We start from the raw sequence: 19,622 nt of genomic DNA, 5'->3' as shown, positions 1-19,622 counted from the left end.
GCCTTAAGAGATCTGTGATGGGAGTGACTTTGGGTGGGGGGCCCATGGAACACAGCTCACTTTGGAGGGGTGGGGAGACCCCTGTCTCCGCTCCCCATATCCTTCTTATGTGTAAGTCGCCCTGTGCCTGTATGGGGTGCAGGGTGAAATGTCCTGATATTATGTAGACATGTATAGGAGATAGGTGGGGATTGTGGATTGTTTGGTGTTATGTGATTGCATCCCATTGTTCTATTGTGTGTCTTGCTTGGGAGCAAACTATTATGGGATGTATGTGTTTGTGTATTGGCTTGGTGGGAGGTGTCTTCTGATGTGTTTCTTGTTGCTAGATTTGGTTTGCCCCGCCCTGTGTCCTTATACAGGGAGGGGAGAATTGTTCCCTTGAATGTATAATATCTTGTGTGTGTTAAAATAAAGCAATCTATTTCCTGGTTTCGTTCAAGAGTGGTGTCCATGGATCTGTTTGGACAGAGAAACTGGAGTCTAACGGAAATACCCTAGTGCAGTTGGGGTCCGGTTCCGTTACAGGATCTGTTTCTTGTCTGTGAAGGGTTTCAGGGCCGGTTTACATTGGAAATGGCACAGGAGTGTGCTATGCATTCCTGTGTGGCGTGCACCCCATCACAACAAAAGAAGTACATGCACTACATTTTATAAACAAACTACTACCTCATTGCATGGTACTTCTATACCATGTGATCCTGCGCCAGCAAATGCACTGCATTTGCAACCTTTGTTTGGGGTGTCAATAATTTTGCGATATACGCTATCTGCAGTGCTATTTGAATGCTGTGTGGGAAACACAGATGGAATGTGAGTTTCCCACACCATGTTCTGGTATGAACTGGCCCTTATTCTAGGTAAATGTGTCATACAGCAGAACTCTCTGTGCAACATTGTATCAATTCTCTATAGCATCATACACTTCCTCAGGGATGTTGGGTGCCTGATGCCTGGGACATGTAGTTTCGGGCGCTGGGCAGGTAGTTTCTTTCTAACTTTAGCCCTGCTGCGGGCAATTTTTAATGGTAAAAAATAAAAGTCACACTCAAACACATACCACCCCCCCCAAAAAAACAATATTGAGACCCCCACATATATACGCACATACAAACGTAAAAGCACACGCTGGGGTGCCTATGCATGAAACCGTCGATTGTGATACACATGTCACATATATTCGCACTCGCCAGAATGAGAGCAATAATTCTAGCACCAGACTTCCTCTGTAACGCTAAACTGGTGACCTATAAGGAGCTTTAAAAGTGTCAACCTATAGAAAATATAGGGTACTGAAGTTTGCTGCCATTTCACGAGCACGCACAAATTTAAGGTTTGCCAAGTTGGATTTCTATTTACTCGCTGCAACCTCATCTATTATATTTTACAAAAAAATAAGGCAATTTATTGCTTTTTTTGTGCCCTAAAATTACTTTACTTGTATTTTTTACTGAGAGTTTGGTAATGTCATGCGACATAAAAAATTGGAACTGCCACTGTTTTATTCTCTAGGGTCCCTACTTTCAAAAAAATATATAATGTTTGGGGGTTTTATGTAATCTTCAGGCCTAAAATTATGTTTTAAACGTGTACAAAAAACGCCTCTGGCAGCGAAAGGGATAAAGTATAAGCCCTGACCCACCCTTTCCTGAGGAGCAGCCAATCGGTGCTCATTACACTGCAAGGTCTCTATCCTCCCTGCTGGTCCACAGGTGGTGTGCTGGAGACAGGCAGGCAGGGAAGGTGGAGATAAACTGTGCAATGTTAAAACTATGACACATTTAAGTCGCCATAAAGCCTCTTTTTGTTTTTAAAAGCCCCAGACATTCCTAAAATCACCTCCGATTTAAATACAGTTTTGGTTAAATTTTTTTTTTTTTATCTGGACAAGTAGATTGTCATGAGTAGATTGAGGCTGCATTTTAGTCCCTGGACAAGTAGTTTTTTAAAAGATTTCCACGTCCCTGCTATGCCGTAGTTGATTCATTACACTGTTGGTGGTGAGTACAGAAATCCTCATACAATTTGTACACAGTGCAGATGTCTCCCTGATAACATTCTCTTCTGGTTTTTAGCTTACATTTACTTTTTTTTCACTATTATTTTAGGCTCCAATCACATCTGGGCGATTCTGCTCGTGATTCCAACACTCTGTACAAAAATGACAAATCGCACCACACATGTTCAGTTGCCATTCATTTTCAGTGGCACCTAAAACTCGCAGCAGTTCTCGTGTTGCGATCATAGCAAAAACCATCACGCGAAGCTTGTCGCCAAAAAAGGAGCAGCAGCTTCTTTTGGGGCGACAAGCTTCACGCGATGCAATTTGCAGCCATTGCAGCATGAGTTATCGCAACAGTTTTACGTGCCTTTGAAAATGAATGGCACATGAATATGCGTTGATGCGATTTTGTCATTTTTGCACAGCATTTAGGGAGCGCCCAGATGTCAGTGGAGTCTAAATTTTCTTCAGCTCCTCTGGTTGAACATCATTCTTAAAGCAGAACATCACCCAAATGGGAAAGATCAGTTTTCCTCCTCCTCCCCTCCTCCTTTAACTTTTTTGACACATCATTTTTTTTTTGGGTGGGGGGGGGGGTTGACAGGTAGGCAATCCCACTTTTGCTTTGATCACCTAGGCAATCCAAGCAGAAGTTCTGTTGCACCCCTCCCCCTTCATCCTTTTGGGACAAGTCACTATTCACAAAGCACAGTGCAAGCAGTCATAGCCAGCTAGCCACAGTTAATTCGGCACTGAGTACTGAAGACTGGTGAAGAAACAAAACCAGGTTAGGATAGCACTGGATCCTGGGACAGGTGGGTGTCTGTTTATTAAAAGTATCTGCTTTTTTAAATTTTTGCGCAATCTACTGCAGAACCACTTTTTTCTTTTATGATTGAATGTTATAGAATGTTACATTTGCCTTGTGAAAGGCAGCAAAAAGGAACTGACATTTCACACACATTATAAATTTTGCAGGTATTATTTGTGACTTTTGAGCAGATGCTGAGACATTTGCAAAATAATGTTTTTATGGCTTTCCATAGTAGTTGGATTTTGCATTTGTTTAGACTATCATGCAGGAGACTTTAGTCATGCTCTAAGTTCTGTTGCTGCTGCCATTTTATGTCCTTACTACTATTCTGAAAGTCCACATCTGCACATACAGCGGATATAGAAAAGAATTACCCACCTTAAAATAATCTTATTTTGTTTCTTTGCAGCCTGAAATGAAGACTTACAGTTTTTTTTTTGTTTTTTTTTTATCCAGCTGTATTTTCTCAGTACAACTTATAATATCTAAGTAAAAGCTATAACATCAATATGTTAGAAAAAAATTTAAAACAGAATTGGAGTTGGGAAAAAGGATCACCCTCCTAAAAATTACTTGTAAACTTAATCATGTGTAGCTAATCACCTTCTCAGTATCACACAAAGCCATTTAAGTTTCAACTTTGATCATCTATGGTCATTTTGATTATCTCGAAATGAAGAGCTTTCCTGGAGCATCTATTGGTGGCAAGGCACTGTCAAAGGATCTCTTGGGGTAAAGTTGTGGTCAGGCACAAGTCAAAAGATGGATACAAAAAAATTTCAAAGGCTTTATCAATGCCTAGAAGCACAGTGCAGTCTATTATTAAGAAGCGGAAGATATTTGGTACAACACAGGCCCCCCCTGGATCAGGATATCACTCAAAATTGGATGAAAGAGCCAGGAGGAAACTGGTCAGAGAGGCTACCAAGAGGCCTACAGCACCTCTGAAGCAGTTGCAGGAACTTATGACAAAGAGTGCTCATTGTGCGCATGTGACAACAATATCACAAATTCTCCACAAATGTGGCTTGTATGGAAGGGTTGCAGGGAAAAATGCTACTCCTCAGGAAAGGCCACATGCAGTAACGACTGAGCTTTGCCAAAACACAACTTGAATATTCTGAGGCTACATGGACAGATGAGTTTAGTTGGCCTCAACACTAAGCATTATGTCTGGTGGAAATCCAGTACAGCTCACCATCCAAATAACACCATTGCTACAGTAAAGCATGGAGGTGGTAATATCCTGTTATGGGGGTGTTTCTCTGTAGCAGGGACTGGAGCAATTGTCAGGATAGAAGGAAAAATGGATGGGGAAAAATAAAGTCAAATTCCTGAGGAAAATCTTCTGCCATCTGCCAGAAAGTTGTCAATGGGAAGAAGGTTTATCTTCTAACATGACAATGACCCAAAGCACACAGCAAAAATGACCACACAGTGGTTGAAGGAGAACGTGAATGTCCTTCTATGGCCTAGTCAGAGCCCAAACTTAAGACCCAGTGAAAATCTCTGAAATGACTTGAAGACTGCAGTCCACAAATGGTTATCATCAAATTTAACTGAAGAGTGGGCAAGTATTGCAAAGTCTGGATGTGCAAAGTTAGTAGAGTCATTCTAACAGACTAAAGGCTGGAATTAAAGCAAAAGGTGGTTCAACAAAATACTGATACAAGGGGGTGGGCATTTTTTTTTTGTTTCGATTTTTTTTTTTTTTTCCTGACATGTTGGCGTTATATCTTTCACTTGGATTTTTTAAGTTGCACTGAGTAAATACAGATGGAAAAAACAAAAATGGTGTCTTAATTTCAGGCTGCAAAGCAACAAAATGTGATTATTTTAAAGGGGGAAGGGGGGTGATTCTTTTCCGTACCCACTTTATATATGCTCGTACTACTGCTTTGTGCAATTTTTTTGTTCATGCACCAAACACTATATTATTGGAGATAGGGGTGTAAACTGGTGTGCTCTACCACACTAAGTTTTACATGGGTGGATACAGCAGAGAATGGGGAAATTGTGTATAAGAACTAAAGGTACTGTTGTACATGTTGAGGGTGTTTGCTAGTGAAAGAGTTTATGTGGGTTTCCTTTAGCATTAACCGCTTTCCCGCTGCCCTATAGCAGATATACTGCTATAGGGTGGCAGGGGTGCGCAAAATCACGTAAATATATGTGATGTTGAATTTCTGGGTAGGGGGCGCGAGCCCTACCCACACCGTTATTTTCAGCCTCGGCTGTCAGTCACCGGGTCCCGGCCGGTGATTAATCACCGGCACCTGGTGATCAAGGAGCTTTACTGATGGAGGGAGAGAACTGTAAGTAAACTATACAGTTTTCTCCCCTGTCAGCTCCTGCACACTGCTATGCATGGCTTTTCATAGCAGAGCCATGCAAAGCTGTGTGCTTACAGTGAAGCACACGCACACAGTAAAACATCACACAGTTAATCCTTTGATCACCCCATGTGTTAACCCCTTCCTGCCCAGTGCCATTAGTACAGTGTCAGTTCCCCCCAGTGTCAGAATGCCCCCCGCAGTCCTGCTATAAGTCATTGATTGCCGCCATTACTAGTAAAAATTAAAAAAAAAAAAAAACAAAATCCAGTATTTATACCACCATTTGTAAATGCTGTAACTTTCACATAAACTTTAATGTACTCGTGTTGGGATTTTTGTTTAGCAAAGACATGTAGCAGAATACATTTTGGCCTAAATTTATGAAAACATTTTTACTTGACGTGTTTAATAGCAAAAAGTCAAAAATATTGTCTTTTTTCTCAAAATTGTCGGTCTTTTTTTTATAGCACAAAAAATAAAAATCACACAGGCGATCAATTACCACCGAATGAAAGCTCTATGCGTGGGGAAAAAAAGGATGTAAATTTAATTTGGGTGCAGCATTGCTTGATCGTGCAATTGTCAGTTAAAGTAACTCAAAAAAATGGCCTGGTCACGAAAGGGGGGGGGGGGTAAATCCTCTGGAGGGCAAGTTGTTAAAGTGGTGTTTTTTTGTTTTTTTTTTTTTGTGGGTTTTTTTTTTAATAATTGTTTACACACTGGAACCCTATAAATTGTCTGTTTTCCTAGTAAAGTCTCTCATTTCATCAATGGCCAATGATTTGAACAGGTTTTTTTTTTTTTGGTGTAAAGGTTAGACATGTATTACCGGCAGACTTGTTAACAGTAGATATGTCATTTTCACATCACATGCTAGTATTGCTGCCAGATCTAGTGCAGTACTTCAGTCCTACAAAGTTAAAAGGCTTATTGGGATTGTTGTAGATTCAGCAGTTTTTAGATTGGCATTTGACTGCTTAAGGGTTATGAATCCTTTTCTTTGCAGTACCCTTCAGCCCTTTTGATGCACCTGTCAGATACTTGTTGGATACCTCCTTTAATTAGAATGAATGTGTTTGTATATGCAAATAAAATGTTACTGGGGACCTAAAGCAAACTTTGGCAAAGCTGGACAGCTCCAAGTAGCTACTTGGAGCTTAAAGCGGAGCTCCACCAAGAGCGCAAGTTCTGCTTTAATGACTCGTTCCCCTGATCCCTGTTAAGGATTGGCAGGCAGAAAATGTGGCAGGCTCTGTTTGTTTTCCGCAGCTTCTATTATACATGTGGAGGAACTTGCAGTGTGCAGAAAAATCAGAGTAAGCAATTTCAGTACAGAAGTGGGTCTTTACAATTGTGCAGGAAAGAAGGTAGGAGTGCAGCTTTAAAGCGCCATTAAACACATAAACAAAATGTTGTTATATTGCAACTTTTCATTTCTTATAGTCTTCCCCTGATTTGCTCATGCTCAGTTGCTCTCTGTTCTCAGCACTGTGCCTAAAATCTGAGCCACTAGAGCAGTGGTTCTTAACCTTGTTGGAGGTACTCAACCCCACCAGTTTCATATGCGCATTCACCGAACCCTTCTTAATTGGAAAAATAAAATATGATTTTTAAAATTCAAAACATGGGTATATATTTATACATAGGTGCACAAAATGAACAAAACCGTTAAGAACAAAGAACAAAACCATTAAAACATGATTTTCACACAAAAACAAAAACATAATAATGAATATTTACTGCACGAATCATATGAGTCGGGTGTGGGTCTTCACCTCCGCCGAACCCGCGAGACTGACTCACCGAACCCCTGGGGTTCGATCGAACCCAGGTTAAGAACCACTGCACTAGAGGCTGTTCAGCTGATAGCTTTAAGACTGATGCAGGCCATAGATGGGGAGAAAAACGGCAGATTTTTCTTTTAAAAAATGAAAATTCGGTCGTTCAAGCGGCCGACGTTACCATCAATGGTAAAAAAAATCGGCCGATTTTCATCCCTTCTACAGCTGGCAAAAAGTGTCCCTGCAGAGAGCTCCGCTATTTCTGACAGTTCTCTGACAGTTCCTTCACATTTACAGCGGTTGAAACATTGTATCTATTTGTTTCCATTTAGGATACAGATGTTTTTATTCGGAAACAAATAGATACATTGTTGCAACCGCTGTAAATGTCAGAGAACTGTCAGAAATAGCGGAGCTCTCTGCAGAGACACTTTTTGCTGGACTGGAATTCTTCTTATTTTCATCCTACTTCTTCTTCATCCTCATCCTCTTCTTCTTCTTCTTCTTCTTCCTCATCCTCTTCTTCTTCATCATCCTCATCCTCTTCTTCATCTTCATCCTCATCCTCTTCTTCTTCATCCTCATCCTCTTCTTCTTCATCCTCATCTTCTTCTTCTTCATCCTCATCCTCTTCTTCTTCCTCTTCTTCTTCATCCTCTTCTTCATCCTCTTCCTCATCCTCTTCCTCTTCTTCTTTTTCTTCTTTTTGTCTTCCTCTTGCAGGTCACTGCTCATGCGCAGATTTTTTTATCGGCAAAAAATCGGCCGATTTGCCCACTAATTTCCGTGAAAATCGGCCGATTTTTTTCCAACTTTACAGAAAAAAAACAAACCGGCCAAAATACCGAAAAACGGCCGACCAAATAGCCCACTAACGATCTGAAAATCGGCCGATTTTATTTTCGGCCGAAAAATCGGCCGATTTTCGACCCATCTATGGCCTGCATTACTGTTGCTGAAGGGGGAAGAAAGCAACAGGAATGACCCAGACTGTACTGACGGAACACAGATTAGAGAGGGAGAAAAGAAAAGCAGGAGAGGTGTCATGACTAATTCTGCTACCAGGGAGACACAAAAGAGGCCATTTCAAATGGGCAGGATGCTGTACCAATCAGCAGGCAATCAGCTCACAGATCCCCTGCTAATCGGAGCAGAGCAGGTAGATGACACATTCATGTCTGCTTAGTTTATGCAGAGCAGAACAGTGCCCGCTTCACTCTGAGTGGCCAGGAGTAAACGGACTCTTGTCAGTTTACACTTGGCTACCTCTGCTCCGCCTAAACAGAGTTGTTGTGGTGTGGTTTCTTTTTTTTTTTTTTTTTTGCAGACCTGATTGGACCTGGAGGTAGGTGGGTATAGACACAAGTCCATTTACACCCACTGTCCATAGAAATTCATGGACCTTCCAATTAGAAAAACTGAGGGGCAGACCTGATTGGAATGCTCATGTGAAAGGGCCCGTAAACTTCCATGGATAGTGTATAATTTCGCTGATTCTCTTTCTCCCTCATGGGCAGCCTGTGAACTTTAGTACTGTAAAGATTTCTATCAACCTTCCTCTTGCTAAGCCAAGACATACAATCATTGTGTGAAATGTACATATTTTAATTACAGAAAATGACATATAGTTGTTGAGACTAAAGACGGGGAGAGTTTCCAATAATCAATTGACTGCTTTGAGCTTTGACAAAATGGCAGCCTCCAGCAAGAAGAAATAGGGGCTGTGCTGGAGGCAATTTACAGCACATACTAATTTTGGTAGCAAAATTATTCATGTGGAATGTATGTTCTTTTGTTAACCACTTCAATACCGGGCACTTTCACTCTCTTCCTGCCCAAGCCAATTTTCAGCTTTCAGTGCTGTCACACTTTGAATGACAATTGCACGGTCATGCAACACTGTGCCCAAATGAAAGTTTTTTTTCTCATTTTTTTTAAGCTTTTCGAAACAAACAAAAAAAAGACAAATGTTGAAGCCCCCCACCTTTTTGTTATAAAATTTAGCAAATAAGTAAATTTTCTTCACTACTGTGCACTGATATGCTACACTGATGGGGCTTCACTGATAATCAGTACCCTGATTATCAATGTAAATATCCATTGTCACTGGAAAGCTGGTTACACTGTTCAACAGGTAAAAAGTTTTGGGCATAAAATTAGCTAATCTTACATAATTTTGGGGTGCTGAAAACGAAAATGACCCTAAAAAATGTTGATTGGCTCTAGTTTCCATGATATATTCACCCATCTAATGACGTAAGCCATTCAAAATTATGATGCAACTTCAGCTGCATATTGCGCAATTGATACTGGGGACCAATAGAAAATTGCATGTATACTGAGATGATGCAATATTAGCCTTTAATTGCATCACTTCACTGCATAAAAGCTGCAGTATCTGTAGCTGATTGTAGTTCGACAGCGTCTTTACATTTCGTTTTATGCTTATATAGGCTACTCAGTAATGCCTCGAACTTGTGTGAATAAAGCAGATAATTTCTGCTATATCTGCGGTGAAATAACTGTTATCTCACAAAAAAGGAGGATAACAGGAATGATTAAGAAAGCCTACAACTTGTATTTTGGCTGCAAGATAGGAGACCAGGACAAGAGCTGGGCACCACATATATGCTGCAATTCTTGTGGGACGGCACTGGAGCAATGGTTGAATGGAAAAAAGGCATCTATGCCTTTCGCTGTGCCAATGATTTGGAGAGAGCCAACAGATCATGTTAGTAATTGCTACTTTTGTATGGTGCCTCCAATTGTAAAAGGGCTAAATAAGAAGAAAAAGTTATCTGTGCACTATCCAAATATTCCATCGGCAATACGTCCAGTTCCTCATGGAGAGGGGCTACCAATTCCTAAAGCACCAGAATCCTTCGTGGTTGAGTCAAGTGAGGAAGAACCTGAAGCGTGTAGTCACGTGCAGTTGTAAGAGAGAGCCCTTTCCTCGAATACAAGAGAAAAGCCAAGAGAAGCAAAACCAACACAAACTGAAGACAAAACTAGTGAGAATCCTAAGTATTAAAATGATTCAACTTAGCTTATGGCTATAATTTTTCTTGGTAATCCTATGCAATATATTATGCCATTTAGGCTTTGTTATGTAGTCAATATCACTTGCTTTATATTTGTGGAAAGACATCTATCTATATAATTATTGTGCATTATGTAGTCATTACACCTATAGTAGAAAACTTTCCGTTTACAGAAAAACTAGAGCCAATTGACAAATTTAATTGTTATATTTGAACTCAGAATGTGAAATTCATTAAGAAATGGATCCTTTTGTTTCCAAAACTGGCAAAAAATAAAAATTTGTTGAACAGTGTTATCTGATTTATTTTCGTCAGACAGTGACTGGGCATCATTGGGTCTTTTCTCTGTTCGGTGATACACTGTGTCCGAGGGACTCAGCTCACCACTGATTGCCATGCTGCATGCCAATAATAGAAGGACGTTATATGACATCCTCCCAGAATGAGAGCAGTCCTGTCTGGCCTATTGCACAATGACCAGTTAAAGAACCTTAATTGTTCTCAAACTGTTGGGGGTAAAGGTCTGCTTGCAGAAGTAAACCCAATGGTTTAACTGTATCCCAAGGTTAGTGTGAGAATTATGGCAGTGCCAAAATGACTAAGTTCCTGCACATGCACAGAGGTGATGTGACCTTGGCCCGGCAAATGGAAATTGGCAGGGATCGATACCCGGAAGCCACCGGGCTGATGTCAGTGGCTGGTGGGGACCACCAGGGGGTCACATCGCTGGAGAAGAGGCAAGTATAGCTCAGATATAATGTGTTTTACGTTGGCTCTCAACCGAACTCTTAAGACATCAAATGGCTAATGTCATAGCTGATCACATGTGCAGCACCATGAGAACTGCAGATCAAACAGAGGCTAAGATGGCTACTTCCTTGAATGTAAAGAATAGCAGGATGTGGTTCTGCTTTAATTAACAAAAAAAAAAAGTAGAATTTGGAGGAGGCTGAGAGCAATAGAAGGTAATTTTATGAGTTGTTTTTGTTTTTTCGTTTTATGTAAAATCTTTATCCCAAAAGGAAAAAAAATTCTGATGTAGGTGCTTAAAAAGTTTTAGCTTGAGTTTGGCTCTAAATTTGTTCGTCAAGTCCATCTAATTCTACTAGTGCATCTAACACTAGCCTCTTCCCAGATTGTCAATGCTACTGTCTAAGGGTGATTCTGCTGCACCTCCATCCTGAGAGGAGTCACTCTAAGACAGGAAGTGTTATCGGCCTGTTACCAGGTGAAAATAAAGAGAAAAGACTCTACTTTAACCTATATTATAGACAGATCTAATGCTGAATAAATGAGTTTGAAATGCATCTTTAGGGTGTATATATACATTTGTGGTTTCTGCTGTCACCATGCTGTGAATTTGCCCAGTAATGACATTTCAAATCACATTGCAGATCGCAGCTATATCAAAAATAGATCCAAAGTATGTCTATAATGCTCCAGGCATCGAGAAGGACATGGATCTGTACACATCATGAGGTCTTTATTCAGAATTGATTGAATGCGGCAGTTGATGCCATCCCAGTCTTAGTTCGTAAGGTTCAATATTGAGTTGACCCATCCTTTGCAGCTATAACAGCTTCAGCTCTTCTGGGAAGGCTGTCCACAAGGTTTCAGAATGTGTCTATGGGAATGTTTGACCATTCTTCCAGAAGCGCATTTGTGAGGTTGAGTACCGATGTCAGATGAGAAGGCCTGGCTCGCAGTCTCCGCTCTAATTCATCCCAAAGGTGTTCTATCTGGTTGAGGTCAGGACTCTGTGCAGGCCAGTCAAGTTCAAGTCATGTCTTTATGGACCTTGCTTTGTACACTGGTGCGCAGACATGTTGGAACAGGAAGGGGACATGTCCAAACTGTTCCACAAAGTTGGGAGCATAATATTGTCCAAAATGTCTTAGTATACTGACGCCATAAGAGTTCCCTTCACTGGAACTAAGGGGCCAGCACCTGAAAAACAACCCCACACCATAATCCCCCCCTCCACCAAAGTTTACACTTGGCACAATGCAGTCAGGCACTTACTGTTCTCCTGGCAACTGCCAATCCCAGACACATCCATTGGATTGCCAGACAGAGCGGAGAAGCATGATTCCTCACTCCAGAGAACACATGTCCAGTGCTCTAGAGTCCAGTGATGGTGTGCTTTAAACCACTGCATCCGACGCTTTGCATTGCACTTGGTGATGTAAGGCTTGGATTCAGCTGGTCGGCCATGGAAACCTGTTCCATGAAGCTCTCTACACACTGTTGTTGTGCTAATCTGAAGACCACATGAAGTTTGGAGGTCCTTAGCTATTGACTCTTCAGACAGTTGGCGATTTTGCACACTGTGCGCTTCAGCATTCACCGACCCCCGCTCTGTCATTTTTCGTGGCCTGCATTGCTGTTCTGATTTGCTTCCACTTTGTTACAATGCCACAAACCGTTGACTGTGGAATATTTAGTAGCAAGGAAATTTCAAGGATGGACTTATTGCACTGGTGGCAACCTATCATGGTACCATGCTTGAATTCACTGAGCTCCTGAGAGCGACCCCATCTTTCACCAATGTTTATAGAAGCAGTCTGCGTCCCTAGGTGCTTGATTTTATACTCCTGTGGCCATGGAGGCGATTAAAACACGTGAATCCAATGATTTGTCCCAATAATTTTGGCATTATAGCGTGTGAGTGTGTATGTATGTGTAATATACATAAATTATTTGTGTGTGTAACCAGGGGCGGACTGACAACTCACGGGGCCCCCGGGCAATAGGGGATCATGGGGCCCCTGTGTCCTTGCCCAAACTCAAAAAAGCCTATGAAAAAGGTACCAGGGGCATCTCATGGGGCCCCCTACTGACCCCGGGCCCTTGGGCAGTGCCCGAGTTTCCAAATGGTCAGTCCGCCCCTGTGTGTAACTTTTCTTTACAAACTTCATAAGACAGACTTATGCTTATATTGGACCTCCTTGCCTCAGTTTACCTCCCTTTATGTGTGTTTACTGTTATAAGTGAAAGAAAATTCCACATTTTTGATGTGTCCCCAAATAATAAAAGAGGGGAAATCCTTGGATTGAGACACTTGTTCTGATGAAATCAGAGTGACACTTGATTTTATGTCACTTTTTGTTTTGGCTGTGGAACAAGAAGTGAAGGGAAGTCTCCTTAGTGGGACACTGATGACAAAAATAAAAACTGGCAGGGGTTATAACCCTCCTTTTTTAGTCTATCCAAAATGAAAAAAAAAACAAAAGATAAAATGTAACTTTTGCAGTTTATAATACTTGTGCTGTGGAGATGCCAGTGTGCAGGGAAAGGAGATTAAGACCTTTCAACACAGGAGAGGTTTGTCTACAGGTCTGCAGGAATAAAGGTAAGGTTTAGCTTTAAGGAATCTTTCCAAATGTTTGAGGTTTTGTCTGACTCTAGTATTAAAAGAATTCTGTCATAAAATATGGCTTTAGGGGTAACTGAATGTATCCAAATGTTTAAACACATTCCATCCTTTTACAAAATGAAAATATCTGAGCACATGCTGAGGAGCTCAGATATGTACTGTATAGCTTTGACTGGTTTCCATCTGATCATGACCTGTATATATAGAAAAAAAGTCCTTATGTATTGGTATGTTTTATTGGTGAAGGCTTCAAGGATGAGGATGATTGTTGGTAAAAATACAGAGGGGGTTATTTACTAAAACTGGACAGTTCAAAATCTGGTGCAGCTCTGCAGAGAAACCAATCATCTTCCAGGTTTTATTGCCAAAGCTTAATTGAACAAGCTGAAGTTAGAAGCTGATTGGCTACCATGAATGGCTGCACCAGATTTTGAGTGTTCCAGTTCTAGTAAATCATCCCTACTATGTCTTAAAAAAAATTGAAGGTGTGCAATCAAAACTGGCCATTCCTATAGTAATAAAGAACCCTTTCTGCCATTGTATTAGGACCAGTCCGAAAGAAGCCACAAATGCAGTGCATTGCCTATGTGTTCTTGACACCCTAAAACAGAATGTGGATCCTGGTGGTCTAGCCCATATTTTCTTCCTATTGAGAATCTGTCTTTTCTCCAAGTCACAGTATAGGTAACAGTAATTCAGAGAGAATGTTGATAAAGACATGTTGGTGGTTATCTAAGCAGCTTCTTTGGTTAAGATGGTTTTTAATGGAAACAAACATTTTAGACACCTATTTAGCTGAGACCAGTTATGGTTTTAGCCTGTTTTCTGAAATCCATCACTGTTTTATTTTAGGTATTGCCTTCTTCAAACGAGTTTGTACAAACGTGCTGTCTCTTGTGTCACCGAGAAAGGAAAGATTGGTTGGGTTCAGCGCCTCACAATGGGGTCCTCTCTCCTATGGATGAAATTCCTGCTTCTTTCATGCCTTCCTTGGCACAGAACCTTTTGGGGGAAATGCCGCTATGGATTTGCCAGAGCTGCCGGAAAAGCGTGGAGGAAGAGGAGAGACAAGCAATGCCAGAGCAGCCGTTAGCGGTGAGTGTTCTATCCATTCTCAAATTCGCTGAGGACTTTCTGCTGTTCTGACCTCATCGGCTTTCTAGTTTTTGGTAACTGACTTATGTTGTTCTCCCCTCTGTTGTTTTTTCCTACATATTGTGTTAGGCTTAATTGGTGTGCTTTGAATGTTTGTTTTTTTCCTTTTTTTCAAATCTTTTTAATTGATGCTTTAAACCTGGATGTTGAATTTAGATAAACTGTGGTTGGCTAGCAATAGCTTGCTGTCACCTACAGAGATTTGTGATGTATGCCAAATTTAGTACAGTGGATCAAGCTTTTAGGATTCATTTATACTGTTATAGTGAGACGCAACACACACACAGTAACATGCACTTGCATGTTAAGAGAGACAATTAAGTATTAATGGGCTGCCAACGTACCACTGACTGCATGACTGCAAATTTTTAAAGGGATACAGCACAATGCACAAAATGGTTCACATTTCTGTTGAAGTGCACTTGAATACAAGTGTGCTTTTGCTGCGCTGCCTTGGACCGTTTTGCACCATGTTTAACATAATGCAGTAATGTGATCTAAGATACGGTTGAACAAGTGCTCTCTGAATTTCAGTGTGCATGGCATTTACAAGACTTCAAATTAAACTGTGTTTTATAGCACTTTTTAATTTTCTGGCGTGCTGTTTGTTATTTTATTACATGTAGAGAAGTCTTTTAGTCAGTAGACAAACCACAAGAGCCATAGTAGATTGACCAGTACAGTGGTTCGGACTTTACCTGACTACTTACCAACTGTTGAGATAAGGTATTGAACACTTCGAGAATGCATTATTTCAATGAGTCGACTGACACATAGAGATTCATTGGTAAATTAGCAATAAAATATCCCCCTTGTTCAGCACTGCAGAGCAGTAAGTTGAAACTGTAGTGAGCAAATATAATTTTCAAATCTTTTTGTTGATTAGTGCTACTGACTAGAAATGCGCAGCTCAAAGGCCATAGTCTTTCTGCAATTCCCTCTATGCTTCTCTATTTGCATTAGGGGCAGAGACCACCAGTAAACAGAATAGTGTGGCTTCCCCAGTCCCACCCAGTGTTCTGCCTTCTTAAATGATTGACAGCTGCAGTTAGTGAAACAAGTAAGACGTGTCCAACTAAAAGCTGGGGAGAGTGAGGATTGTAATTTTTGATAGAACCATCCTAATACGTTCCCAGTTCCTAACAAAAGATGAGAGCTGTCCTACAGAGAACTTCCTGTGAGGGAATAATTACATCACTTCCTTCCGATCAGTCATCACCTAGTTCTGTTCTAAAGAGACCCTATTGTAAGACCAATAATTTTAACAATCTTCCCATCTGATTATATGTGTGGAATTAATGTATTTTCTGCATGTTGTTATTAGCCTCGAAAAACCTCCCTTTTTTATACAGACATCCAAAAGCCTTGAGACTACTGCCAGGCACCCCTGTCTTGCGTGAAATGTTAGCAGTCCCAGCAAACTCAGAACTGTTACTCAAGTAACACTCTGTAGTATTCCCCTTTGTACTCTACCCGGAAGCTGCATAAAAGGTTTTGTGATGGGGGTGGAGGAGCTGGGGCAGCACAGACAGTATTTGGACACTTCCAGATGTGGAGAGGGATATGATATGCAAGGTAGGAGGGGGGTTCATTTCTAGAGATTTGACTCTTCCTGAAATAGTCAAATTTTCTAGCAAGTTCAAAGGCATTGCAAATAAATACAAAGTCCAATAATGGATAAGTATATAGCATCATGTGGAATAGACTCCCTCAAGAGTTGGTTCTGGCCAGCTCAGTGGATTGCTTTAAAAAAGGCCTGGATTATTTCTTAGATGCACAGAATATAACTGGATACGAACATTTATAGATAAAGTTGATGCAGGGAATATCTGATTGCCTCTCGGGGGATCAGGAAGGAATTTTTTCCCTTGCAGGAGCAAATTTGATCATGCTTTGCTGGGTTTTTTTGCCTTCCTCTGGATCAACTGTGGGCATAGGAGTATAACTTTTTTTTTTGAATGGTTAAACTGGATGGACTTTTGTCTTTTTTCATCCAGACTAAGGGCTCGTTCACACTTGACTTAATTTCTAACTCTTGCCAAACGCCCCTATAGTGTTTGACAGGCTTTAGACAGGTGTTTGGGAAGCGTTTTTAACGCTCCTCAACTGCTTCCCAAACACCCTATGCGTGGTTTTGAGGTGGTTGATAGGCGTTTGCCAAGCATTAAAACCGCACCACAAACACCTATAATGAAGGTAAATGGTTTTAACACCTCGCAACCGCACCGCAAATGCCTGCCAGGCGTTTGCGAAGCAACACCATAGACTTGAATGGAAGGCTTCAACTCCTCCTGACTGGACACGAGGCGTTAGTTTTGCAGTGACGCTTCAGTGTGAACACTGTGTGCTGCCATGTGCAGAATTTTCATAGGCTTTTGAGAAGCGTTAAAAACGCTTCCCAAATGACTGCTTGACACCTGCTGACAAAGCTAGTGTGAACTGAGCATAACTATGTAATCAGCACACATCTTCAGCATCCTACAAGAGCTTTGTATTTGTCACAGTTAAAAAACATAGTGGATACCAACGCTTTATAACTATGACAAATTAAGCTCTTGTTGGATTCTGAAGACGTGCACTGCTGCTATATACATATCTACTGTGGATGGTGAGCCGGAGCTGTCAGCAAGCACTGTGTCTGCACAGCCATTTGAGGTGGCTGGGGGTCTGAGCAGCAGCGAGTGTTTAAAATCAGTGCAGATGTGTTTTTTTTGTGACAGGTTCTGTTTAGTATTTTTTAAACATAGTAACTGATTTTGTATATCACAATAGATGTAACTCATCTTGCTCATAGTAATCTGTATGATTAGCATTGTTTTTCTGGTTGTCAAGAGAACTGGGTTTTGTTGAGAAATGCTGTCATTTTATGACTTAAAGAACATGAGGAAACAAGCTATTGGGAAGTGTAACAGCAGACACAATAGCAGTTGTTGAAATCCATTACAGTTTCCGGAGTTCTGATGCAACAAAGGCATATTTCCAGTTCACCAACCTTTTATGTTTATCTAGTAGTATGCCTTGGGGTATGTAGGTGACCTTCATAGCAGCGCTTAGAGGAGCATGTTTCAGTTCCTTGTACATTTGCATTTTTCTTCACTTGGGAAAGCGCACAACGGATTTATATTCTATTTCACAGTAAGATAGAATGGTAGTGAGAACATTGAGAGAAGATGTGATTCATTTATATCTAAATCAAAATTGCAGCGCTAAAAACACACAAATAGAACCAGTGTACTTGACATATATTGCAATATAAAGTGACAAGTGATATTTAAACCGCTGATAATGAGCGTCACAAGGTGACAAAAGTGCGTCGTCCTATGATGGACGAATAATAGTGACATAAACGCACATCGAAAAAGTATAACAGTTCATAAACTAATCCTTAAAGTGTTAATATCATCCGATGTATGGTCATATGGTCCGATGTATAGAATATCGGTCATTTCTCAATGGAATTGCATAAATATGGTGCTCATGACTTCTTGTGGATAGGAAAAGAGGTGTGCTTGCACTCACCGGACGCACAACCAAATTGTGCATATAAATGGTAATCAGAAGGGCACTGGTGGTCATCTAAGAACCGATGGGGATAAGGCACTTCTCAGGTACTCGCTATACCCTGGGTACGGACTCCAGACCTAGAACCCTCTCAGCAAACAGGGACCGCTCCTTGGCATCAACTACACCCGGCTTCACAGCAAGTTAGCAGCACTGGATATCCACCTTAAAGCAGCTCCAGGAATAAGCCACCAAAAAAAAGGCTAATATGGTGTAGTATTTTTATTATTAAGCCAATAGCATACCAGCTTATATAATTGCAGCTGTAGTAGGTATTCAGTCCATTATATATAAATGCAGAGTTGTAAGCAGCAATACCATAAATATAGTAGAGATTCCAATGGAAAATAAGTACTGGGAATGACAGTGATTCCACTAAGCAGTAATAAAAATGGCTGCCAGCCTTACATGTGGACCTGGCAGCGTGTGACGTCAGCGCGGCAAGCTCCTCTCTGACTTGTTTCGTGCACTAGCACGTTGTCAAAGGGATCCCAAGTCCATATAAATCTGCTAGTCTAAAGCCGGCCATACTTGGATTGAAATTTGTCTGGTTCAGCAGGGATTGGACAAATTTCGATTCCCGTATGGGCCCTGAGATTACTGCTTGACTGTACAACCACCCTGTTGCATTTTCCCTGCTCGATCTTCACTGCAGGCTATAGGTGGTCAGTGTATTGTGACAGGGGGGAATTCACCCCACTGCCAGAAGACAATAGCTCATGGGGGAGAATTCCCTCATTCACATCAAGTGTGTGGATGAGGGAAACAAGCCAGTGGGCTGAATGTAAAAAACAGTCTGAGGAGTGGGTGGTGTTATGCATCCCGTAGATGAGTCTGACAGTGCTTCTCCATCCAGAAAAGACTCCCTAAGCCTAGGCACACATCTGTGTGGGTTTGTGGCCTTTGTTTGCATGGGCATGTGTTTCCTGCAAAAAAAAAAAAGGCTTGCACCTTTTTCAAAACGCAACTGCAGAGAAATTATATGGTTCTTTTGCACCATGCGATTTCCCAGTGGTACCCGCAAACATGCTGTGGTTTGAGATGTTTGGGGATGCCATCAAGAATTAATGATAGCCCGTGCATCTCTACAGAGCAGAGTGATTTGGAAACAGCTGCGATACCCACAGCCACCCGCTCAACTGTAAATCTAGCCTAAGACAGGAAGTGTGTTGCTGGCAGGATCACCAGATGAAAATAAAGGCAAACAAGCCTAAAAAAGAAAAACTTATTCAGCTACCACATTTTAAGCATTGGTAAGTTGCAATATATTACATCTCTGTTTTTGGGTTTGATACTGTTTTAAGTGGACCTTATAGGACAGTGGTTCTCAACCTGTGGGTCGTGACCCCTTTGGGGATCGAATGATCCTTTCACAGGGGTTGCCTAAGACCATCGGAAAACACATATTTCCGATGTGTAAAGAGCAGCTACTGTGTAGAAAGCAGCTGCTGTGCTGAAAGCAGCTACTCTGTTAAAAGCAGCTACTGTGTTGAAAGCAGCAGTATTGGAGGTAAAACGACACTTCATGAATTATAATTACTGGGTAAATAATTTTA

General features: G+C 41.1%; 1 protein-coding gene across 4 annotated transcripts in view; it reads left to right on the top strand.

Moving 5' to 3' along the window:
• Positions 1 to 19,622, top strand: part of FAM193B (family with sequence similarity 193 member B) — a 75,421-nt gene that overhangs the window by 14,161 nt on the left and 41,638 nt on the right. For all 4 annotated transcript variants that reach the window (XM_089671142.1, XM_089671141.1, XM_089671140.1 and 1 more), the window contains exon 2: positions 14,203 to 14,445. In XM_089671142.1, coding sequence (XP_089527268.1) covers positions 14,203 to 14,445 — 243 coding nt within the window. The remainder of the gene's footprint in view (positions 1 to 14,202; positions 14,446 to 19,622) is intronic.

Source organism: Staurois parvus, unplaced genomic scaffold (genome assembly GCF_062004578.1).
Source record: "Staurois parvus isolate SC_StPar_1 unplaced genomic scaffold, SC_StPar_1.0 ptg000099l, whole genome shotgun sequence".
NCBI lineage: Eukaryota > Metazoa > Chordata > Amphibia > Anura > Ranidae > Staurois > Staurois parvus.
This window is presented reverse-complemented; position numbering and strand designations above follow the sequence as displayed.